At 51.7% G+C, this 25,625-nt stretch overlaps 1 protein-coding gene across 1 annotated transcript in view; it reads right to left on the reverse strand.

Moving 5' to 3' along the window:
- TBC1D16 (TBC1 domain family member 16) overlaps positions 1 to 25,625 on the reverse strand; it is a 79,623-nt gene that overhangs the window by 53,298 nt on the left and 700 nt on the right. Inside the window, exons 2-3 of the mRNA XM_033438670.2 lie at positions 9,303 to 9,542; positions 5,796 to 6,393 (exon numbers count right to left, since the gene is read on the reverse strand). Of these exons, the coding sequence (XP_033294561.1) occupies positions 5,796 to 6,393; positions 9,303 to 9,480 (776 nt within the window). The 5' untranslated portion in view covers positions 9,481 to 9,542. The remainder of the gene's footprint in view (positions 1 to 5,795; positions 6,394 to 9,302; positions 9,543 to 25,625) is intronic.

Raw genomic sequence — 25,625 nt, forward strand, 5'->3', positions numbered from 1 at the left:
GCAGCTAAGAATCTCATGGCATCACACAACCTGCCCCTAACCAGGCTTTGGGTGACCCAGAATGACACCCTCTGGGTCCCTCCTGGCAGCCCCCCATCAAGGATACTCAGCGCTTGGACCTGGCCCACCAAGCTCATCGGCTCCAGGTCCTTCTCAGAGGCTGGATTCTCCCCAGAGCAGGGTAGGAGGAGCAGGGCCTGTTATACCAATGACAACGAGAAGGTATGAATAATTCAGCCTTTACGGCTGATACTCTGGTGTCACAGAGCCTTTTCCTCCTAAAGGCAAAAAGCACTTAAGCTGCCATTTATTTCAGCCTGGCTCCCTCTGCGGGGTGGGCGCCGTCATCCGTTGTCACCGTCCCTCCTCACTGGCTTCTGCTTGTGACCCCTCCTGCCGTCCACCCCCTAGTAAGCCAGCCCCTGCGTGGGTGGGGGGGGACACCTGTTCAGTTTTCTGGTCTTTTCCCCCTTTTCCCTTGACAGAGCATTTTGAGGGGCTACTCTTTGCCAGGAGTGTGACTACTCCCTCCACCCCCCTCACAAGCACTGTTTCGTCTGGACCTGCACTGTCCAACACAAAGCCCTCGCCGCCTGTGGCTATTGAACTTTAAATTCAGTGAAGATGAATAAATTAAAAATCCAGTTGCTCAGTTGCCAGAGACACATTTCCAGGGTTTCATAGCTGCATGTGGCCAGCGGCTACCACATGGGACAGCGTTCATCACCACGGAAAGTTCTATAGGACGGCACTGGCCCAGGTGACAGGTAAGTCTCACGGAAAAGCAACAGCACAAGGCGGCATATGTTAAACGCCACACAAATGAGACGCCCGGGGAAAGCAGCAGGAGCTCTGTAGAGCGAGCAGGGGTCACGGAGGAGACCGCAGTCTGGCTGGGGTTTCAGCAGGGGAGGGGAGAACATTCCAGTTGGAGGGAGGCTGGGGAAGGGTGAGCCTGCTGGGGCCGGCTGGCCAAAACACCGCGTGCGTGGGAAAAGAGGAGAGGACAGGAGGTCAGGAGGCAGGTGAGCATCGGAGCAAGACCCCAAGGGCAGGCAGCCCGCGGCCCCCTGGGGCTGTACCCGGCTCTCCTGGACCCACATCTGGGCTGGCTGAACCACTGCCCCAATGAAGCCACGGCGAGAGTCCCTGCGTGGCAAGGCCACCCAGCTCGTTCTGTAACCTGAACGCCACCCTTCACTCGGGATGGCCGCCCCAAGAACACACACCAAGAATGACAAAGGAGGGGATGAGAGAGGGGAAACACAGCACGCATTTACCCTGGGGGTGGGGGCACCGATGACAACTCTGGAGACGAGGGTGGCAGACCATCAGCATCAGCTTCATGGGAAGGACCTCACAGGGTCTTAGCAGGTCTTCTCATTAACAAGCATGCAAGGGACTTCCTTGGCAGACCAGCTGTTAAGACTCTGCTCCCACTGCAGGGGGCACGGGTTCCATCCCTGGTCGGGGAACTAAGATCCCACAGGCTGTGTGGCACGCCCAAAACAACCCCAAAGAACGAAAATAAAAAAACAAGCATGCAAGACAGTGGACAAGGGTGAGCCAGTCTAAGCTGTGTGTGGGTTCATGATTAATATAACCACACTGTAACATTTTTGAAACATGAGAAAAGAAAAAAATTACTTGTAACCACGCTATCCTAACAATTGGCACAGCTTCCTCTCAACCTGTGCTGTCCAATAGAGTGGCCACATGTGCCACTTAAATTTATCTCAATCAATATCACATGAAATTAAAAATTCAGTGTGTCAGTCACACTAGCCACCTTTCAAGTGTTCCCTAGCTGAGCAAGCCAGTGGTGCTATCTCGAAGGCACAGATCTGGAAAGTTCTAGTGGGCAGCACTGCTTGGCCCACCTCATTCATGCATCAGGCCTTTCCATAGATTTCAATCAAAATGTGCACATCATTTGCTACCTGCTTTGTTTGTGATGCACTATAAATTTCCATGCTGCAGCACAGCCTTTACAAATACACATTCTTCTGTCTGGCAGTACCGAGGTTCTGAACATTTTGGAAAGTCAGAGGGTGCCCCCTCCTCAGGAAAATGCACACCCATGAGCACACATACAGGAAGTGGTGTAAGACTTCAGGGGGCTCATGGACCCCCATTAAAAATCCCTTGACCTGGAAGATAAACTGTAATGGATGGGTCTCCTTCTCTAGCTTCTTCCCCTTTTTCCTCCATTGTAAAGAATAGCATGATGAACATCTTCATGCAAATGTGCTTTATTTCTGTAGTTTAGATTATTTCTTAGGACGAGCTCTGGAAGAGACCTTTTGATTTAGGGAGTGGAGCTGTGTTTCAGCTCATACATATCGCCACACACTTCCCCAAGGGGGAGCAATTGATACGCCACACGGGGGTCCACATGCGGGTCCTGTTATATGACACCCTCATCCAACTGGCCCTTGAGACTGGGTACCTCTCAGGACAGGAGCGAGTGACGGGATGGCCACTTATCTTGTCGGTGGTCATCCTCACCTTCATCTCAATCCAAAGCCTTGATTTCTGACACTGTGGAAGGTATGGGGCTGAGAGCCACAGACCCTAAACCCTGCCTGTATAACTCAGATCTCCATGGAAGGAGGGTCCATGATGACAAGTCAGCAGCACATCTCTCCTTGTCCACCCATTTCCCAATAGTCCTTGGACACTCATATAGTCAAGGATTTCCAGCCATCACTGTGCTGGGGCTGGTGGGGTGGCTATGGCAGGTGGCCTTGCCATCTGGGGATGAGGCTGTGCCGGGCTATACCCCGCAGGTAGCACATGAATGGACACTGCCTTTCTAACGACTCAGCCCTTCTGTGAACTACCAGCCACATAACAAAATGTTTAGGGGACTCTCGGATGGGGGCTGCTTCCCCCTCCTCGCCCATCCCCAGCCTCAGGCTCAGCCTCCATGTGTAGTTCTTCAGTTCTGCCACCAGAGGGATCCCATGAGCCAGCCTTCCTGCTCCCCTCCCAGGGAGCCAATTCCCAGTTAAATTAGGAGCCTCTGCTCCAGGAGCCGCTATGAGTGCATTCAAGTCCTCAAAGACAAGCTCCCTGAGGGGTGTCTGGTCCAGCAGATGCCAGCGCTCCAGGACCTCGACCCAGATTCCCTCTGCCTGAGGCACAAGGCCCACATCTCTCTCCCCGTGCTCCCCACCCCAGCAGCGGTTCTCATACCTGGCAGCACTTTGGAAACCCCTTGGGAGGTCAAACACTGCCCAGGCCCGGGCCCCATCCCAGCCATTCTGGTTCAATCAGTTTGTGTGTGGCCTGGGCATCAGGAGCCTTCAAAGCTGCCTGGGGCATTCTCATTTTTCACTCGGCTGGGAAGCCTTGCTCTATAGCTCCCAGTACTACTGACCATTTAGTCCCAATTTCCAGGCCCATCACAGGGCAGGAGCTGTGGGAGGGAGGGAGTGGAGGAACACCAGCTTTGCTTCCAGGTCTCAGATGCGGTGGGGAGACAAAACTGCAACTCAGCTCTGAGAGCAAAGAAGCAAGTAAACATGAACTGCAGGGACGGCCTGGCAGGAAATGTAGATTCCAGGGCCCACCCAGCCCCTTTTGAAATCACATCTGTTTTTTTTTTAAGCTCCCAGCAACCTGTCAAGCACGGCTGGGTCAGGAACCAGGGTGCCTCCATGTGATACCTCTCACATTCCGTCTCAAAGACAGGCTGTTTCCACATCAGCCCCTGACTGAAGCACACGCTCCCAGGAGGCAGGGAGGGACCTCACTCATGGCCATCCTGCCCCAGCCCAAAGCCTTGGCTGAATTGGACTGATTGGGCCAGAAAAGCAAGCAATATGGTATTGTTGGAGCTCCACGGCGAGGGAGGGAGCTCCCTCACAGCACTAGTCTTCTGAGCACGTCTTGCAGCTCTAAGCAGAAACATGACCCCTAAATTAAACTGGGTGGAGCAGGGATCTGGAAGGTAAAAGTAGGGTTCCCAAAGCATGACCACAGAAAGGGCTCATGGTGGGGCAGCCAAACTTTCACACCTGACAGACGCCACCCAGCTTTAGCTCAGGAGTCTGCACGCGATACAGAATAATGCTTCCAAATCCAACTGGAGGTGGAAATTGTTGGGAATATTAGCCAGACACACAAACGGAGTGCTGACACACTAGGATGGACCTTAAGGAAGGAGCCAGACACAAAAGGACACAAGTTGCATGATACCATTGAGGTGAAATGTCCAGAACAGGCAAATCCACAGAGACAGAAAGTGGCTGAGGGAGGGGCACGGGGAGTGACTGCTAGTGTGGCACCACCAGGGGGAGTGCTGACAGAGCCCCACTGGCGGCAGGGCCCAGGCGTGGCTTTGAGTTATGTTCTCAGCCTGGTTTCCTGGTGGGAAACAGCACACGGCTCAGGGAACCTCATGGGGCACTGGAGTCCTCGGCTACAGCTGACCGCTCCCCTTACATGCACCCTCCAGTACTCGAGATGGATGTTATCAGTTTACCCTTGGGCTCTAATGGACCACATCCTACTGAGGGGAAGAAAACAGGAATGAATCCATCTCAAATTCCTTCCCGCTGAAGCCAGCAAAGCATTCTGCATTCCTCCGCCCTACTCCTTTTCTCCTGGGATTACATCAGTTCATGTGACCTTATGTGCGCTAGGTCTAGTGTAGACCCGGCAGTGTTCGAATCTGACTCGGCTCCTAAATTAGCTGGGTGACCTCTGAGCCTCGCTTTCCTCTTCTATACACAGGGGGCGACGTTAGCACCTACCTCACAGGGTTTGGGATGGACGGTTGGGAGCATGGAAAGAATGAACCAATGGCACACATGCCCAGTGCCCAGGCAAAGCTCAGACCATTCACACGTCTCACATGCCCATCTCATCTCATGAGCTCAACAATTGTGTGCTGACTGTCTGATTATGTCAGCACTTACTATCATCACCATTGTTAGCCTAGAAATCTAATGAGAACAAGGACCACGGCCGAGCATGAGAAGGGGCGGCAGAAGTCCCACACCTGCCCATGCCAGGCCTGCCCCGGCTGCCCCGAGTTCATGAGCCTTGTGCACACCCACCTCTGGGAGGCCCTGAGGCCCCCTAACGACGCTGTGTGGTGGCCGCCACGAGACTTCAACCACCCTCCCCAGTCAGGCAGGGGGCAGGTCTCACTGCTGCCCGCCCTGGTCCCTGCCTGTGTGGCCGGTGAGCCCACCAGTGTGCCCAGGCATCTGGTTCCCCTGGGCTCTGGGGCTGTACGGTAAATGCTGCCAACTTCCCCCTGGGGTTGTGTTCCAGCCTCTTACAGCTTGAGGGTGTGAGAAGTAGAAAGGCTACGGACGCCTCTGGAGGGCCGGGCCGTGTGCCTGGCTTGGCCCCAGGCAGAGCACAGAGCCTGGCTGGGGACCAGGCCTCCCCCACAAGCCTTCGGCCACCACCCAGGCCTCCCTGAGTTTGCCTGGGGGTTGGGAGATGACCAACCATCTCCTCCAGAGATGAGCACAAAAGACACCTGGACTCCTGGGGCCTGGCACCAGGGGGGTTAGACTGGGTTATGGGGCCAGTCAGACCTGGCAGGGAATGTTTAGTCCTAGGGAAGGGGAGAGAAGGAGGGAACCCCCAGCCCCCCTCCCCCGGACTGTGCGTCCATCACAATCCCCCAGGGTAGCGTGAAGTGAGGGTACAGGCTGCGGAGGCTCTGGTGCCTGCGGGATGGGATGCGGGCATCCTCAGCGCTCAGTGAGCAGAGCCGGGACAAATGCCGCTGCTCTTGGCTCCAGAGAGGCAGTGGGGAGTCAGGAACTCACCCGCTCTCGCTCTCCAGGAACACGGAGCTGCTGCTCTCTGCGAGGGCGGCGCTGATGGGCGAGAGGCAGAAGGGTGAAGAGAAGGCCTCTGAGTCCGAGTCGAAGGAGCTGGCCCTGCTCACGCCCTCAGCCGACAGCTCCAAGGAGCCCTCCTCCTCGCCCGCCTCGGGTCGCGGCTCCCGGCCCTCTTCCGTCCCGTCCTGCGAGCTGACCGCCGACAAGATTCCCGAGTCACTGTGGGCTGGCTGAGAGGCCAGGAGGGAGCTGTCTGTCCCCAGGCCCAGGGCCAACTTCTCCCCGTCCTCGGGCGAAGGGCTGACACGCTCGGGGTCTCGCATGCTCTGGGCCACCACCAGGATGTCCTCATCTCTGGGGATTAGGGTGGGCGTGGGCTCCATGGGGGACGGCGGAGGGGGGGCCCCTGAGCTCTGGGTACGCCGGCCCCGAGGGCGGGGTGCCTTGCGCACGGGGGAGCTCTCGGGGGTGATGTAACGCAGCGCCTCCTCGTCCTGCTTCTGGATCCGGGAGTTGGGAACCCATGCGAGGATGAGGGTGGCCCCCAACAGTTCATCCTTCTCCATGTACAAGCACAGGTAACCTAAGAGGGGTCAGAAGCACAGGCGGTTAGGGAGGCCATGCGCGAGGTGCCGCTGGCTGGTTTCTCGTAGGAGCCACACCTGGGGTAGTTAAACTGTGGGGCTGTGCAGACTAGCCAGGCTCCAGACACAGCCTGGCCCTAAGAAAACACACCTGAGGGATACAGTTGAGCTCAGGATGAATGAGCGCTGTGGGCATTTTCTAAGCACACACACTTAGCAGATCCAGTGGGCCCGGGGCCTCAAGCAGCAGCCCGTCCTGTGCTTTCCCTCCTCCTCTCGTTCAGAGCCCCACCCTGTCCACTGGCTGGGGGCTCCAGAGCTTCCCTGCCTCCATCAGCCTCCCGGTCCGGGCAAGCCCAGGGAACTGGGGGGAGCACAGGGACCCAGAAGCCCCACTGGCTTCACAGCCTCACCAAAATCTTAGGACGGATACAGGCAGCAGATTTTATTGTTATGTCCCAAAAAGAATAAATCCAAGCTGAGTGGCACTGGGGCTTTTTCCAGTCGGCTGTGGCTTCTTAGCATTTCTTCCTTACCACTGTTTTGGAAGAAGGGGCCATCTCGATGTCATGCCCTGCACTGCTCACAAAAATGAGAAGAGCGATTCTCCAAGGCTGCTGGCAGTGCGTGGGTGGGCTCTTCGGGCCCCTGACCGCTCAGTCTGGGGTAAGGTGGCCTTTCCTCCTGCAGCACCTGCCATTTCGGGGTGTCCTAACTCCTGGGCCTGTTGCACCAGGTTCCCAGGCCTCCTGGTTTCTGTTCTGAGAAGCCCCTAGGGCAGGAGCTGGGGTCCCTTTCATGCCCCAGGGCTCTGGCTCAACCCAGAATCTTTAGCCTGGCTCCCATTTCCAAAAGAGGTGGGGGGAACTCCAGGGCTGTCAGCCAGTTATGCAGAAGGATAACATTCGGGTGAGGCCAAGTGTCTCCACACCCGCAGATCACGTGGCTTTGGGTTGGGAAGGGAGCCTGAGACCTCTGGCCCCCTCTCCCTTGCCTCCCATCACAACAGGATGATACCAGAAGCCCTCCAAAGGCTGTTGCTATTTTTTTTGTTTTATGCCCAGAACATGTAACACCCTCAGACCCAGGCCTAGAACCTCTGCACCTGGCACCCCAAGTCCTCGGAGTTGGTCCCGTGGTCAAGCGTCCACAGGGTCAAGGTGACATGCCACCCAGAGCCTGCACCCCCTTCTAGAGCACACTCCAGGGACCAGGACCCTGAATCCCCTGCCCTCACAGTTCAGAGTCTGCTTCCAGGGCCTGCTCGGGGCTTCCCACCTGAGCTGTATGTGGGGGCTGTGGATGGGGCTGTGGTGTCACCAGGAGAACACCCGGGGCCCCTGTAGTGCAGGAAAGAGCTGGGGCTGGAAGCCGGCTTTCCTGCTTTGGAACCTGGAGGGTCTGGTGATTCTAAGTCTGCACCTAACTGTCCGGGTGACTGTAAAGATATGCTTATCAAGGCAGGAGGACAGAATACTTTCCAAAGAGTTCATTAGTATAATTTAAACTTGCCTTTTTTATTACTTTATTTATTCAGTACTTTGTTGACACATAATTTGCATGCATTAAAGTGCCCAGATCTGATTGTAATTCATAATTTTAAATGTATTGACATCTGATGTGGGACCTCTGTCTGGACTCAGGTGGGCTGCAGCCAGGCTGCAGGTGCACTGGGACTGGGGATACGGAAGCACCTTTCGGCAGCCTAGGGAGCCCACAGGATGAGCCCAGGGCTTGCCCTCACCCCACCTCCATCCCAGGCTGGCATTGGGGAGCACCTCTGAGCACCAGCCTCCTTGTCCGAGAGACAGGCCTGCCCAGGCTCCAGCCACTCTCATGAGGTTGTTGTGCAAATTACATAAGGCGATACATTTGTCTGTTGCAAGTCATTTGCGCAAATGACAAAGGACCACACAGACCTCTAGTATCACTAACCCATCTTTTTGATGCTTCCTCAGAGCAGCAGGGCTGAGGGACTCAGGTGTGAGTGCTGGGCTGCCATAACCAGGTCTAACACCCCCTGCCTCAGAACAGTCACAGTCAGTGACACTCCTGCAGAGAGAATCTGTGCCCACTCCCTTAGTGCACAAGGAAGCTTGTCGTTTTGGGGCTCAAAATACAACTGGAGCCCTGGAATAAATGTAGTTTCTTTCTCTGTGGCTTAGCAAAAGATAGCAAAGTCACTGCCACTACAGGAAAAAGTTTCCCACTCCCGGAACTAAGGAGAGCCATGGGCTGGAGTGTCCTGGGAATGGCTCAGGGTAACTCCGGGCTCCCATGTGGAGGGTCAGGAAAGGACCCTCCTCCATCTCCATCCCTGCAGAGTCTAAGAATTTTCTTCCCCGATTTCAAAACAGAGGATTTAAGCACAGAGGGTGTGCAGGATCAAAGATTTCCACGTCCCCAGATTCCTAGGCCTGCTTCACGCCCCACTCAGTCCTCACCCCACACTCTGGACTGCAGGAAGGGACGAAACCACCAAGACTGTCCTGAGGGCCTTGTTCCTGCACATGCTCAAGGGGGCCTGGCAGAAAGCCTCTCACTGGGCAGGTTGCCCCAGGATGCCCCGCTTCCCTCTGGTTTCCCTCCCCGCGCGCAGGGGGCTCCCTGCTCCCAGAAGCCCTGTAGTGCTCAAATGCCCTCTTCTACTTGCAAATTCAGGCTAATTCCCCTTAAACCGTCCTGCCTCCCCTTCATGAGTCAAAGGTCACTGGCCTGCTTCCCAGATGGGGAAATTAGGGCAAACGGGGAAGTGGCGCAGGAGCTGGCTAACTTTACAGAGATCAGCCAGCTCTCCCCAGGCCTGTGACTCCACAGCCCTCCCCTCCCAGGTCTGTGACCCCAAGCCTTCCTCTCCCAGCATGTGAGCCCAGGCCTGTCACCCCAGGCCTCCCCACTCTGAGCTCACCTGGGTGGTGCTCCCCGAGCCCCTGCAGCCCTTCCGGCGGGTGCACGCAGACATTGTTCTTGGAGTAGATGATCTCCCCATCCAGGACGGAAGGGGGCCCACCGCCGCCACCGGGGGTGAGGGTCAAGAGGTCCGAGGCTTTGGAGGAGGCCCGGCGAATGAGGCGGCCCAGAGACATTGCCGGGGGAGTGTTTCCATCCTCTGCACACTTGGGCCCAGGCGGGGCTCTTCCAGACCTGCCTGGGGGAGGAAGACAGAGAAAGGGCATGGCCAAGGTCATGAACTTGGACTGGGTATTCCTGGGGCAGCATCCTACCCCACACCAGTGGGCTGGAAACGGAAGCTGTGGAACCACAGAAGGGGTCCTGCTAGCACAAGGCCATGTGGAGGGTGAGCTGGGTTCTCAACAGTGGTGCTACGGACACTTGGGGCTGAGTCATTCTTGGTGGTGGCGGCTGTCCTGTCCATTGTAGGGTGTTTTGCAGCATCCCTGGCCTCCACCCACCAGATTCCACTAGCAACCCTTTCCACTATGACAACCAAAAATGTCTCCGGACATTGCAAATGTCCCCAGGGGGCAAAATCACCTTGTTAGGAACTGGTCTAGGGAATTCCCTGGTGTCCAGTGGTTAGGACTTGGCGCATTCACTGCCACGGGCCCAGGTTCAATCCCAAGTCGGGGAATTCAGATCCCACAAGCCGCGCAGCACGGCCCAAAGAAAAAAAGAGAGAGAGAGAGAGAACTGGTCTAGAGGAATCTGTTCCCACAGCAGCAATTTCCAAACCTCCAGGACACAGAGTTCACCCCTGTGTCCCTTCCTTCCTGAGATTCTCAGCCATCTGTGATGCTTCCCAGGGAACATCCTGGTTCTCCTTCATCTTTCCCACCTTTCCCAGCCTTCTCCACCCTCACTTGCCCCGTGTGTCCTCATCATCCCAAAGCCCAGCCTGACGTCCCAACACACGCTGGCTGCCCCAGCTGGGAAGGGGTCACAAGTGATAGGTGAAGGACCCAAGTTAACAGACAACTCATTCTTTAAAAAAATAAACTAGAAACCAAAGGATCGGATCCAGAATATATACAGAATTCCTAAAGACTCCCTGCAAAAAAAGGAGCAATATCCCAACAGAAAAAGCAGGCGATTCACAGAAGTGGAAACAGAAGGACTGAGAACATGAAATGAAAACCCAACACCCGACACACTGGCAAAAAGCAATTTTAATTCCAGCAAAAATGAAACAAAAGCCCAGGCAGCTATGTGAACCAACCAGACGTTACTGTCAATGGGGCTCATGACGGCCGCCCACCAAGCTGGGAGTAGGATGACCACAGGTATGATGCCGCCTGTGTCAATGAAGAGATGTGCGTAAAGCTATTTCCTGGTCAGAGATCATGGATGTCCGAGATTTCAGGCCATGCTGGGCAGGGTGCAGACCAGCCTTGTGGGGCGGGGTGGCTGGGTGGAAGCGTCACAGAGGGGCTGCAACTCAAGCTCTCAGAAAAACAAAGAAGACTTGAAGCCGGTATGATAAAATTATTGACTGGGAATGGATAGACCAAATGGAGTCTGTCCATATGATGGGATATTATTCAGCCTTAAGAAGGAGGGAAATTCTGACACCTGCTACAACATGGATGGACCTTGAGGACATGCTCAGTGAAACTAGCCTGTCACAGAAGGACAAATATTGTATGATTCCACTTATATGAGGTACCTGGGATAGTCAAACTGATAGAGACAGAGAATAGAAGGGTAGGTGCCCGGGGCTGGGCGGGGGCTGGGGAGTTAGTGTTTAATGGGGAGAGTTACTGTTTGGGAAGATGAAGAAGTTCTGGAAATGGATGGTGGTGATGGTTGCACAACAGTGTACCCGAATGTCCCTAATGCCACTGAACTGTGCAGATAAAAACGGTTAAGAGGGTAGTTTTTATGTCATTTTTTGGTGGGTTTTTTTTAGTGGTCTTTCTTTCTCCTCTTTCTTTTCTTTCTTTCCTTTCTTTCTCTCTCTCTCTCTCTCCCTCCCTCCCTCCTCCCCCTCCCTCCATTTCTTTATTTTTGGCTGTGTCGGGTCTTAGTTGCAGCACACGGGATCTTTTGTTGCAGTGTGCAGGCTTCTCTCTAGGTGTGGCGTGTGGGTTTTCTCTTTCTAGTTGTGGTGCGTGGGCTCCAGAGTGCATGGACTCTGTAGCTTGCAGCACGTGGGCTCTCTCGTTGAGTCATGCGAGCTCAGTAGTTGTGGCGCTCAGGCTGATTTGCCTCGAGGCATGTGAGATCTTAGTTCCCCAACCAGGGATTGGACCCAAGTCCCCTGCATTGGAAGACGGATTCTTAACCACTGTACCACCGGGGAAGTCCCTCGTTTTATTTTTTTTGGCCACGCCGCGCGGCTTGCGAGATCTTAGTTCCCCAACCAGGGATTGAACCCACGCCCTCGGCAATGAGAGCATGGAGTCCTAACCACTGGACTGCCAGGGAATTCCCTATGTCATGTATGTTTTACCACAGTAAAACTTTTTTTCCTGTCACGGTTGTGGCCTGTCCCGTTGCGGAGCACAGGCTCCAGACGCGCAGTCTCAGCGGCCATGGCTCACGGGCCCAGCCGCTCCGCGGCATGTGGGATCCTCCTGGACCGGGGCACGAACCCGTGTCCCCTGCATCGGCAGGCGGACTCTCAACCACTGCGCCACCAGGGAAGCCCAGTAAAACTTTTTTGAATAATCAACTGGAGGCGGTTCTCAGGCTAAATTATATTGTTCTTTGCACCCTCTACACTTTGTACATTTACCCTTAAATCCAGGGCTGATTTAGGATGTTCCCTAAATGGAGTTCTTTCTGTGTCCAGTGCTTGGATGGGTTCTTGGGGCAGAGGGCGGGGGCTGGGGGTCCAGCCGGCTCAGCAGGGTAGGGGTTGTCTCAGTGCTAATTTCCTTCAATGTCCTGGGACCAGGCAGCTCAATGCTGGATCCTCAGGCCCTTATGGCTCTCTGGGTGTCCCTCTGTGCCCCCTTGCTCTGATCTCCCATCTCTTTGCATATTTCCAGTTGCCTCCACGGCTACTAACTCTCCCAAACACAGCATCCTTCTAACAGTTCCCTGCAGGCCCAAGAGTCACCCTTCCCATTCCTGCGTCTTTACCCAGAAAAATCCATCACTCTCTTCTCTCTCATTGCTGAGGTTCCCAACGTCAGGATGACCTTGAAAATCACTAGCCCTGGAGACTCAGGCCCAGCTGGGGTCCTCACCTCCTCAGCCCTGAGCCACAGAAGCCCCTCCATTCTTGGCCATATCCAGGGCCCCAAATCCACCCCTTCTCAGGTATCCCCCATGCCTGAGACACCACTTTCAATGTGGGCTGCAGAATCAAGTTGATCCCTTGGCCCAGGGCACGGCAAGCTGGTTCTGTAAAGGGCCAGACAGGAAATATTTTTGGCTCTGTGGGCCCAGCGGTCACTGTGGAGACTACTCGATTCTGCCCTGTTGTATGAAAGCAGACAGTACGTGGGCAGGTATGACTGTGGTCCCACGAGACTTTATTAAATAGATACTCACGCCAATTCCATATAATTTTGCCGTTACACAAGAAAATTCTTCCAGTTTTTTCACCCATTTAAAAACCTAATAACCATCCTTAGTTTGCGCACTGTATAAAACAGGAAGAAGGCTAGATTTGGTCCACGGGCGATACGTGGCCGACCTCCGGCTCAGACCACTTTCTGGATACTCGGGGCAGGGCTGCTCCTCGCTACCCAAATCCCCTCCGGGCCCACCTCTGGGGAAGCCTTGTGGCCTCCCCAGGTCGAGGGGGCGTCTCTCGCTGTCTTAACCACTGAGTCCTGTCTGAACACACAAGGCACATTATGACGCTTGACAACCAATGTTCGAAGCTTAAAATAAATCACACTGGAACCTACACATCAAAATATGTGTTTTCCTTCCAATTAATCATCTGGCAAAGCTATATTCTTTTATTCTAATGATGACTTCACTCCATTGTCTGTCCATTCTAAATATTTTTAGAATTCAAGAATCATTCCAGAATTACAAGATCAGTTAATGAGCTATACAAGAAAAAGAATTCCCTTCTCCAGACCAGCACTGCCCAGAAGACATACAATGAGAGCCTCATATGCAATTTTAAGTTTCCTAGTAGCCGCATTCTTAAAAAGTAAAAAAGAAATGGGGGAAATTCATTTTAATAGAATATTTTTAGTCAAGCCACTATATCCCCTATTGTATCATTTCAGCATGTAATCAGCATGGAAAAATTACTCATGAGCTATTGTATATTCTTTAAATCTCCAGAGTCTGGTGTACGTTTTGCACTTAAGCACACCTCAGTTCACATCAGCCACCTTCCAGGTGCTTAGTGGCCTCCTGGGGCACGTGGCCTCCTGCTGGGTGAGGCTGGGGCAGGTCTGGAGCCCCACCTCCTTCTGGGCCTCAAATGGTATTACTTAGTTTAATCGCCCTAACCTCCAGAGCGTGCTGCAAACAAGGCTCAGCTGAGTCCAAAAACCGCACCATCTTTAAGCTAAGACGGTTTGCCACCACTGAGGATAATCAAAAGAATGTGCTGGAAGCTCTGAAGGAGATTCCAAAATACAAGTGTTCACAATATAGCGTTTGCCCCACATCGGCTGTGAAACCCCACTGCAGCTCTGGAAGGTACATCCTAGAAGCGCAGTTTTGCAAACGAGAAAACAGGGGCCGCACACCCCAAGTCAGCCAGTGAGCGGACACACCTGAACATGAGACCTTTGTCTTCTGTGCCTGGAATTCTGGCTCCTCCCCCTGCCCCTGTAACCTGGGTGAGCAAGGACTATCCCCCAGTTCCACCCCCAGGTTGTTCAGTGCGGGAGACAACGTGCCTCTGGGTAGACCTAGCACGTCTGTTAAACATTAGCCACGAATATTTACTCTCTTCAGACAATGCTCATTTATTTTTTCAATGTATTTGTTCCTTTGTGAGCCTATTTCATCTCAACTAAAACTGGTTCCTGATCTCTGCTCTCTGTCAAACTAGGAGTGGAGAATCCTTACCCTATTTTTTAAAAGCTTTTTCTTTTTTTAGATTACGAAACGTGTTCAGAGAAGTATAAAGAATACATGTCCCTTAACTCACACCATCCAAAAATAATCTGTGTATTTTCTATCTTCTGTGTCTATCTTAACAAAACAAAACCACCCACTGGAATTATACCATACCATTCTTTCAGTTATAACATACATATATTTTCCCATGTGCTATAGGTTGAAATGTGTCCTCTCCAAATTCTTATGTTAAAGTTCTCACCCCCACACCTCATAATTCAACCTTATTTGAAAGTAGCTTCTATACAGATGTAATCAAGTCAGAATTAGGTCATTAGGGTGGGCCCTAATCCAGTGACTGGTATCCTTTAAAAAGAGGGAGTTTGGAGATAGACACTGGTGTACAAGGAGAATGCAATGTGAACATGAAGACAGCCATCTACAAGCCAAGAAGAGAGGCCTCAGAAGGAACCAACCCTTCGACACCAAGATCTCAGGTTTCCAGCCTCCAACACTGTGAGAAAATTAATTTCTGTTGCTTAAGCCACCCAGTTTGTGGTACTTTTTATGGCAGCCACAGAATACTAATACACCACATTATTAACTAATTTAAAAATTCAAAATGTCAATCCTCCATCTTGATAGCTATAAATATATAACAAGGATGCACCATTCTTGAGCCAGCCACCATCATTAGATATTTGGTTTCCAAATAGTGGCTACTTAAATAATGAACTTTACATTTTATACATAAATCTGTACCTGTATCCTCACTATTTCCTTAGGACAATTTCTGGGATTCCTGACTATTTCCTTAGGAGGAAAAACTGGACCCCTGACATAATGTCCAATGGATTTACAAAAAGGTATCAGAGTTTTAGGGATCTGAATCTTTGCTAATTTGGTCATTGGAAAATGGTTTTCTGATCATCAGTTCACTTGAGCAGGTTCTCCTATGTTTATTAAACATTTGTGAATTGTCTGTTGGTGTACTTTGCCAATTTTTCTGCTGGGGTGTCAGAATTCTTATTGATATGAAAGAGCAAAGATCTTAATCCTTTGCTATAGTTGCTGCATGTATGTTTTTCCTAATTTGTTATTTGCCTCTTAATTGTATTACTCATTTTGAAATACAGAGGTTTTAAACTTCTAGGCAAATTGATGATAACTTTTCCTTAGTGATTTCTTTTTATCACTTTTACACTTTATATCATTCGTCTCAAGCCAAAGATCCAGTCATCACTGGCTTATATTTTCATCTAATTTTCTTATGATGTCCATTTTCAATGAACTACTTTTGATATTTCAAAAAGCCTAATTCAAAGTATACATTTACCTGAAAAGGCCGCACATGTTAACTATTCACCAGCTCACTGAATGAGTGTTCATGTTGTTTTTATCGCTATTTCCTGTTTTTACTGTGTACTGTTACTTGATAAAAATAGGGACATCAATATAGCTTAATAAAGCTGGGGTGCGTGTCATGTAAAATCTTACGGGAAATTTAAAAGGAGGGGGCCCTTAGCAATGACCCAGAGACCTGTGTGGCCTGGTCCGTGCTCTGGTCTGCACCCTCTCGTCTTCTCCCACGTTGCACACGTGATGGACAAACATGGTTGTCACACTACCTACACGCTCCAGTGAGAATCACTCTCATTACAGGCCGGCTTGTACTGTAAACCGGGCTCTGCTCATCGGCAGCTGAGATGGTGACTGAGCCCAGGCTGAGCTGCCCTCCTCAGGCCCCAGCCGTTCCAGGGGCCCACCGGCCACAGCTTCCTCATTTGAGCCAAAGGAAGGAGCCTAGAGCAAGCTCTCCAAACACACCCTCCCTGCCTGCATCCTCAACCCCTGCAGTACTTTCCCCTTGAATCCCCCTTACTGCCTTATTTTGCTTCTGTTTAAAGAGATGGCTTGTTGCTATTTACAACGCAAGGCCCGTGGGTCCAGAATGCCTCACACTCAGCGGGTCCTGCCAGGGGCCCCTCACCTCCATCCCAGTGGGGAGCGACGATCACCTGTCGTCCTCTTTACCACGTGGGACCACAGTCCCCCCCAACACAGCCCCCAGCTCCACCAGCACAGCTCGCGTCCTGTAGCTGACCACCGTGGGGAAGGCGACGCGCTGCGAGTCAGCAGAGGCTGGGTTCCTTGCTCAGTGTGAATTTCTATTCGGCTCCCAGCATCCGATTGGCAGCGTCCTAATCTGGCAGTTCCACCCGAGTCCTCCAGCTGGTGAACATAAATCTGAGTTTACCCCCCACCCTGTCAGAAGAAAGGGAAGGAAAAGAATCCCAAAGAGCACAGTTGCTGCCAGGCCACCTCCCAGATGAGAATGGAGGCCCCCCCCGCCCAAAGCCCAAGACAATGCCCTTGGGGTGCAGTTGCCCCACATCAAGCAGGGCCCGCTAAAAAAGCACAGCTCGACTGAAACAGCACTGGTGCCCAGAGGCTCTAAGGTCATCTGATTCAGTGCTTCTCCAAACCAGGGGGCTTTAAGAAACTCATTGGGCAAATCCCTACACTCTGACCCAGCAGGTCTGGGGGAGAGGGGCGCCCAGGTGACACCATCCCCATTTGAGATGGGGAACCATTCACCTACTGCTCCCCTCCACCCCCAGAGGAAGGTGGAGAATTGGGCTCTGACAGAAGGTAGACCAGCCCCTCTGACGCTCAGGCTGTGCTGTTATCAGCACAAATTAATGACATGTCAGTGGCTGCCCAGGGCCACCCCCCTCTGCATCCCCTGGTTTGTCACCAGTTGGGTGTTAAACAGGATGAAGGGGTGGGTGCTGGGTGGTTCCAAGGCTGCAGAAGGCCTCTCCTCACTGGCAGCCCAGGGCCTATCTGTCACCTGGTTAATAAACATGGCTCTAGCCCACGTGTCACCCGGAGTAGAGGAACGTGCGGCTGTGTCCAGGGACGTGGACTGGAAGCAGGTCTGGAGAACTGCCTGCAGAGACACCCCAAGCGGAGGCCCCTGGGCTTCAGTGCTCGCTGGTCTGGCAACGAGACTTGACTAATCGTGATCTGGCCCAGGGCAGCTCTCTGTGTACCTGCCTGTCCTTCAGGGCTGTTCCAACGAACCCGGGATGGTGGGAAGGTTAATGGTCAGTCATGGGGCTCCTTCTTCACAGATAAGCCACAGATGTGCAGAGACAGCGCCCAGCTCCCCTAGGGTCTCTAGATCCACCTGACCAAAACCCCGTCTTGGGAAGCAACGGGCCCCTCTATACTATCATTTAAGTCATCCTCCTAGATTTCTAAGGTCTAGCCGTCCTGGACCTTCACTGCCCACTGCTGGGATCATTCCCTGTGTGCTGACCACTGCCTTGCTGAAGCTGCGTCCGGAGCAGAGCACAGGTCTGGGCTTCCGATGGGCAGTAGCTTGGGCGGAGAGGAAGGCCAGAGGCTGGGGGAGGGCTGGGGAGGGGATTCGGTGGAGCAGGGTAGCGGCGAGGAGGGCCTGCCCCCAGCACCTGCTCCCCTCACTTCCCTGACCAGCTGCATCCCCTGTGGAGCCCAAATTGCATCCCTCTCCAGCCCCTCTGTTGGCTGGCTCTCGGGCTTCAACGCTTCGCCTTAGAGGGGAAAGGTCTTGGCCTTGGGGCCCCAGGCCCCTCCTCCATCCAACCCTGCCTTCACGCCCCACCTACAAGCTCCCGTGGGCACCCTCTGCACATGCGCCCCCCTCTCCTGACCCTGAGGCTATGTCCTAACTGGGCGCTCCCACAGGATTTAACAGGCTGGGGGCAGGGCAGGGGGTGGGGCCAGAGAAATAGGGGCAGCCTGGGAGGGGCACCCTGTCTCCTCCAGGGCACTTGTGGGCTCTGTGGGGGGCATGTGACTGCTCCACAGCAGGGTCCACATCACAGCCTGCAGGAGGCGCAGCTGGAAGGTTTCTGGGGAGCACTACATGAGGGGCAGGGCTCCGAAGGAAACTGGAGGCGATCCTTAAAGGATATCAGGGCTGGGGCTCAGGCCAAGGAAGTGGGTGATGTCCAGGCACAGAGGCGGGCTGATGCCTCCAAGGGGCACGTAAAACGGAGGGGAGACTGGTAGGGAGGGCGGCAGAGCTAATCAAGGGCCTGGCGCCTGCACCGCGGGCTGGGATGACAGGGGCTGTCTGGAAGACGCCACCAGGAAAAGCAGCAGCAGGTGCACAGGGAAAGCTCCCAGCCAGAGGAGCAGGCCCAGGTGGAGAGGAGGGAAGAGTCCTGGGAACGGATGGGGTGATGGCCGCGCAAGGATGAGAATGCATTTAATGCCGTAGAACTGTGCACTTCAAAGGGGTCAATATTCAAAATCTGCTGTGTATACTTTACCACAATGAAAAAATAATAATAGTGGAACTTGGAGAGGGTATATGGACTCTCCGTACTTCCTGCTCATTTTCTGGTAAACCTAAAACTGTCCTGAAAAATAAAATATATTAATTTTTTAAAAAGACGCTTAGGACCAGGAAGCTTGCACCCAAAGAGGCCAGGCTGAGGTGGAATCGTGTGGATGGAGGCAAGGAAAAGGACAGGGAGCTCGAGGCCGGCAACAAAGGGAGCTCTGGTCCCCGCACTGCCAGCAGGCTGCCAGCAGCAATGCCAGGGCCTGGCAAAGACCAAACAACCTGATGGGAGATCTTCCTAATGTCCTTGAATCCATAAGACGCATGACCTTGAATGGTTCTTGATCCGACGTGCAGAGCAGTTTACACCCATTATCTTAGGGACCCGGTGTCCTGCAGGGAACAAAGATCCCCACCTCCCTGGGAGACCAGAAAACTGTGCTCCAGAAAGGCTGCCGGGTACAGAACCCAGAGCAAGCAGAACACCCAGGTCCCCTTCACAGGTCTGGGGCCTTTCTAAGGGCCAGACTTATTCTCCTTATTACCCAGATAGAGTAGGGGACCAGGGTACATAGCACAATCTTTAAATGCCATCAGCAGAGATCCTAAAACACACAAAACCAGTGAAGCCTGTAGCCAGAAACAGCTATCTGACTTTTCACATCGCTAGTAAGGACTTAGAGTTAATTGAAATCAAAAGAGCAGCTCGAGATGCTCAAAGCACTTTGTACGAATATTATAAATCCTCTCCCCAAATTCTGAGAGATGAAGGTGGATAGAGAAACAGCTCCAGGTAGATCAGTGACAATGATTAAAAAAACCTCATTCTCCTCGAATGCGTTCACTTAATATCATTGCTTTAAAATGGTTATGTCTCCATCAGTATTGTTGATTTTAGATTATAAGTTCCTGAGTCCAAGATATCTCTGAGAAGATCTTTTTATGAAGGGCCTACCAGAATGCCATTTTCAGTAGAGTTCCAAATGCCATGTTTTTGTTGATGGAAAGGAGAACGATGCCAACCTGGCAGTTGGCACAAGGAATACAGAGATGGAGTCAGGCCAAGATCTGGAATGTGCATTAGCTTGGGTGTACAAAAAAAAAGGGCAATGATTTTAAAAGGTATAAAATAAAAATGCCAGTGCTGGCTTTTAACCATCTCTGATCGATACCTGATTACAAGTTGAATTTTGTGCTGCTCTGAGCTGTCAGGGACCACCGACATTTTTGCAAAATAGGCTATTGTGTAATTCAAAGGAAAGATCAACTTGGCCTCCCCCCAGAAAAAGCACACACCCTCATGAAACAAAAGACTCTCTGCAGAAACTCCATGACTAGGGAGTCATTCCTTCCTATTAACCTGCAAGTCTTTAAGAATCAGAACGCCTCTGAGGACTGTTCTTGGCGCTCTGTTGTTCGCAGCAGTAAATCACACTGGCGATGAAAGTAGCTCAGGTTTGCTTCCAGGAGGAGGGGCTTTGGTGGTGGTTGCAGGAGGAAGATGTCAGAAACGGCAGTAGCCCCAAGAGAAGTAGCTGGGGCTGGGAAGGGTAGCAGATTTCTTCTTTCACAGCCCTGTTCAGAACTGGCCCTGCTGCTGGGTTGGAGCCAGTGGGCAGCAGCAGGCCTGCTGTTAACCACACACGTTCCCTCCTCCCTCCCCCTGGGGACCACTTGGCCACTGACACTTGGCCCAGAGGCAGTGAGGGGTGGGGCTCTCTTCTAGCTTATGTTTCCAGGGATGAAGTTAAGGCATCTATTACCCAAAATTCGTCCCCAAGATTTGGTGATTTATATCCAGGGAAAGAGAGTCCTCCTAAACAGACAGGCAAAGTCACCAAAAGCCAGAAATGAGCAAAACACGGATGAAGAAATGACACCCTTTAGAAGAGACACAAGTCTCCCCTCCCGCTTCCTTCACAAAGCACTTCTATCTCGAGTGTATTGGTTTCCCATGGCTGCCGAAACAAGTCACCATAAAAACAGGGACTTAAAACAACGGTGTATTATCTGGCAATTCCAGAGGCCAGAAGTCAACCCAGGTCTCACTGGGCTAAACTCAGGTGTCAGCAGGGCTGTGTTCCTTCCTAAGGCTCCAGGGAACAGTCTGTCTTCCTGCCTTTTCCACCTTCTGGAACCCGCACAGATGCCTTGGCTCGTGGCCCCTTCCTCCTCCTTCAAGGACGGCAATGTGAGTGGAGTCCTTCTCATAGGGCATCACTCTGACACTGACTCTGGGCCCCCCTTCCACTTTCAAGGACCCTGGGATGACATGGTCCCACTGGATAATCCAGGACAATCTCCCCACCTCAGAGTCACCAGATTGGCAACCTTAATTCCATCTGCGACTTTAATCCCCGTTGCCACGTGACCTAATACAGTCACAGGTTCCCAGAACTAGGAAGAGACATCTGTGGGGACTATTCTGCCGACCACACTACACCTGTGGTAGGGTGGGCTTTCTATCTCCATTGACTATCAAACCCCCATTCAGAGCCACTACCCAGGCCTAGACCCTGCAGAGGGGAGACCTGGCTTCCGTGTCTCTGAGGAGGCAGCAGGACAGAGAAAAGCTGCACACAGACCAGTGCCAGAGCCTTGGTTCCTGTGCTGGAGGCTCCATCAATTCCCAAACGGGAAAACAAATAGAGCAAAGGTGCAAACGTCTCTTGAACCTTCCTAGTGAGACCAAAGAAACAGGGCAGCCTGGAGCCAGTAGCAGAAACGCTCTGCCCAGACTTCTCCCATTCACCGTTCCGTACTGTGTGCCTGCCTCGGGGCCGCCCTGGGTCAGCAGGACAGGTGCGGTCCTAGCAGCTCACAAGCTGGCAGTTCCTACACGCCTGAGGGTCGCAGCCCACACCCACCGTGACAGCTGTTTGCAGCAGCTAGGGGGAGGCAGGTAGGGAGTGGGGCCACTGCAACCTTAGGGGGACGTGTCATGGGGCAAAGCCCACAGGTGATTCTTCCCCTGGCCTTGTCACTGTCACACTGCTCAGGAGCAAAATGCCCTGAGCTCTGGTCACCTGCCATGTGGCTGGGAGAAACCGGTTCACCTGCTTTGCCCTCAAAGCCCAATCAACACAGAGTTGGGACAAGGCAATGCCATCTTAAACACGAGCCAGACACACGCAAACAAGGATCGTTTTCCTCCCACAAAACATCTCTGCTAACACACCTGGCAGGAGGCCCCAGCTCTCTCTACCGCCCCAGAACCAGGCACATGCACCATAGTCTTTTTGGGAACCCCGAGCTTTGAGGTTCACTGGGTGATATAAATCCTGCAGATCAGGAACCCCGTTCTTAGGGAAAGGTGGGTCTCCTTCAGTCTCATTACCCAGATAAGACACCGGTGAGATGATATCACCCCTCCTCTCAGTTGTATTTAACTTCAAATTATGGGATTATTGCAGAAGAGAAATACATTTGCTGCACATGCATTCAGGATTCACAAGAAAAAGATTGTGGCCCAAAGATAGGGCTGCTGTGGGTGGGGCCTCTGTGTAGAAATGAGGACCAAAACAATCGACTTGCAGTTAAATTGAAGGAATGACGCTTAGGGCATCAACTCCAGAGCCAGAGGCTTGGGCTAATTGCCATAAGGAAAAAGGACCTTCAGGAGGCCGTAACTGGAGAAGACAGCTTCAGAAACGAGGGTGAGGGGAGGTCTGGTGGCCTGCTTAGCTGTGACTTTCCTCTTCCAACTGTCCAGTTGTCACTTCAATTGTCACCACTGCCTGGAAAGTCCCAAAGCCTCTGCCTCTCCCGAGAGAAACCATCTGCTGCCTGTGCCCCTCGACAGCAACCCCCCCAACACCATTTCCCTCAAAGAGCCAAGGAAGGGGGCCTGCAAGAAGAAACAGACTTAAAGATGAGTCAGGATTGAGGACCAAGGAAGGACTATACCCAAAAGGCAAGGATAAGTGCAAATCCAGCCAGGAAAGCAATGACCGACCCCACAGAGGATGAGGTGCATCTGACTTCTGTACTGTGCCTGTTAACTTTAACACACAGAGTTTCTCACTATCTGTGGCAAAGGAGTAGCTAACGTACCACAAAACAGAGATCAAACTGGGGGGAAATGTACTGACAACACCCCTGGAATGCAACACAACCGATCTTGCCCAGGGAAAGCATTTTAGCTACAGAAATTGAAAAATGAAAGGGTGTCTAATGCCATCTGTTAAGTATGCGCTTTGCTCCGATTCCAACACCGGAAAGTGTAAAGACCAATTTATCAGACTGTTGAAATCAGGATCAGGGTCATTCGGTGGAAAACCAGCATACACAACAAGGTGTGCAAGCAGGTGCGGACACAGGCTCAGGGTGCACCCATGTTATGGTGGTTTCTATAGGAGCCAATCCAGAAAGAGCATGGAAAAGACACAGCCACATCTCTATATGTGGTCAGGTGAGTCCATACAGATGATTCCTCATCTTGTACATCAACTCTAAACACCTGCTCAGACTCGCCGCCCAAGGCTCAGGCAGAGAAGGGCGTGCCGTTCAGACTGGATAATGAATTTGGGTTTTCTGTTCTCTCCTTGTGCTAGCTGTATGACTGAAGCTACCGCAGGCAGACGTCGAACTCAGTTGCAAGTGACCTGATTTCTCTCCTCTCTGAGGATGTCTTTATCAGTTCAGGAGATTGGAGTAAAGGACATGCTTCAGATCAGATATCATCAGACAGCTCATCAAAGCAGATTTATTAGAGATGCCAGACCAGGTGCCCAAAGGGTATGTGGGTGGTCGGTAGCATCAAAACCAACAGCACCGAATTGAATGGGAAAAGATTTCCTATATTATTGCTCCAATTTTTTTTTTTTTTTTTGGAGCAGAAAGTATGTGCCTTCTTTTCTGTGCATTGGCCTCATCTATTGTATCTGTATTAGATTGTATTCATCAACCTAATACAGCTACAATAGAACAATGTACAATACAATGTACACCAATAAAACCACTGCTCCACTCCACTCCACTCCACTGCTACAAATCCATCATGTTTAAAGCCATCCTCCCCAACTGTACCACGGTACGAAATTAATTCATTAATCTTACAGGAGAGGATTCAGGCCTGTAAATAACAAAATTGGGGACCCTCAGCCAGATGTGAGGGACAAGTTAAAATCTTTATTCCAGATTTGTGTTGCCAGGCAACCTGATCATCTTGGTCCCTGGGCAGCCCACAGGGACTCAGCACCCCACAAAGTTACAAAGATAAGAATGTAGGGCTTCCCTGGTGGTGCAGTGGTTGAGAGTCCGCCTGCCGATGCAGGGGACACAGGTTCGTGCCCTGGTCCGGGAAGAGCCACAGCGGAGCGGCTGGGCCCGTGAGCCACGGCCGCTGAGCCTGCGCGTCCGGAGCCTGTGCTCCGCAACGGGAGAGGCCGCAACAGTGCGAGGCCCGCGTACCGCAAAAAAAAAAAAAAAAGTAAATATACCTAAATGGAGAATTCCACTTCTGCTTATGACTGGCTTTCCATCTGATGGCCCACACACACATGGCAACAAAACCAAACGTTTTTACCAATCTAGTTAAATGTGAAAAATCCAAATGATGGTCATTAATAGTAATTAAAAATTTATAGTACCAAGCACTTCAAATGTGCCAGGCACTAGGTATTTTAGATAATTGTTGCAATAGAACTTTGTGGTAGGTGGTATTTCCCCCATTTCACAGATGCAGAAAACAGGCACCGAGGTATTAAGTCAGTACTATGTACCAGGGTTGGTATTTGAACCCAGCAGTCTGCATTTGGAGGCCATTTTTTAACCAGTGCACTGAGCTACCCAAAGCCCGAGGCAGGGAGACCAGCACATTTGTAGGTAGGGTTCTGCAAACCCAGTAGCTGTCTTCTCAGATGCCTTTACACTGAGGCCTAGGGAGCTCTTTACAGACTAAACTGAACTGATATTAGCAGCTAGTGGTGACATGGATTAGTCCCCACTCTCTTGCATGTTTATGAATCACTTGGCAGAGTGAACCATGTTATTTGTCTGCAAAAAGGGGGGCAGGGAGAGTGTGTGCATGTGAATCATAGGGTCCAGTTACAAGAGGGGAGGCACTGTGCTACAATGGTTTTCTGGAGCTGGAGCATCCTGGGCCCAAGGCCTCTATTACTCTCACTCCTGGATGTGTGAACTTGGGGAATTTACTTTAAGTGTCAGTGTTCCCACCTGTAAAATGGGGATAACCTCAGTACTGACTTTATGGGTTTGTTTAGTGGGTTCAGTGAATTCATGCATGATAATCAGAAGCTATTTACACAACAATTATCATGTCTGAAGGATTAAAAAATTCCACTGATAAGAACTTTCCTTAGTCATATTCTGAGACTGCTCACCATAAACACTCCACAAGCCAAGCGTACTCAGCAGAGAACGAGTCTCCGAATACCAACAATGAATAGCCATGAACAAGCTTCACAGTTAATACTAAAATGCATTCCTAACCTTAATAATCCTTTCTTTGCAAAAGTTTTCCTGGTTCTTAAAAGTGTTTAATGTTTGCTAATCAATTAAACATTAATGTTTCTAATGAGGAATTTCTAAAACTAACACACAGATTTTTTAAAAGTTCTCTAATCAATCTCTGACAGACTTAGAATGGAATTCACGAAACTGGGCCTTTGCACCTGCCCTTTGATAATATGCTCCATCACATGGCCGTTTTCTGAGAACCATTTCCCTCTTCTTTCCAAATTAAAGAATTGGTGCCTGCAGGTGGTAAAGAAAGGTCGGTGGGACCAGTCACAGGGGCTGGCCAACCAACCCAGCTTCTCCTATGAACTTGAGGAGGCAGTAAAACAAACTTTACGGTAAGGAAAGTGAACGTATTATGTCGTTTTCTATTTCTGAATAGAATCTGAACTACATTGTGGCCAACATATGACACCAACTTCCGAGTGTGGGAATAACAGGATTTCAAGATTCACCGCTTCTGGCAGCGTT

This window comes from Orcinus orca, chromosome 19 (genome assembly GCF_937001465.1).
Source record: "Orcinus orca chromosome 19, mOrcOrc1.1, whole genome shotgun sequence".
Lineage (NCBI taxonomy): Eukaryota > Metazoa > Chordata > Mammalia > Artiodactyla > Delphinidae > Orcinus > Orcinus orca.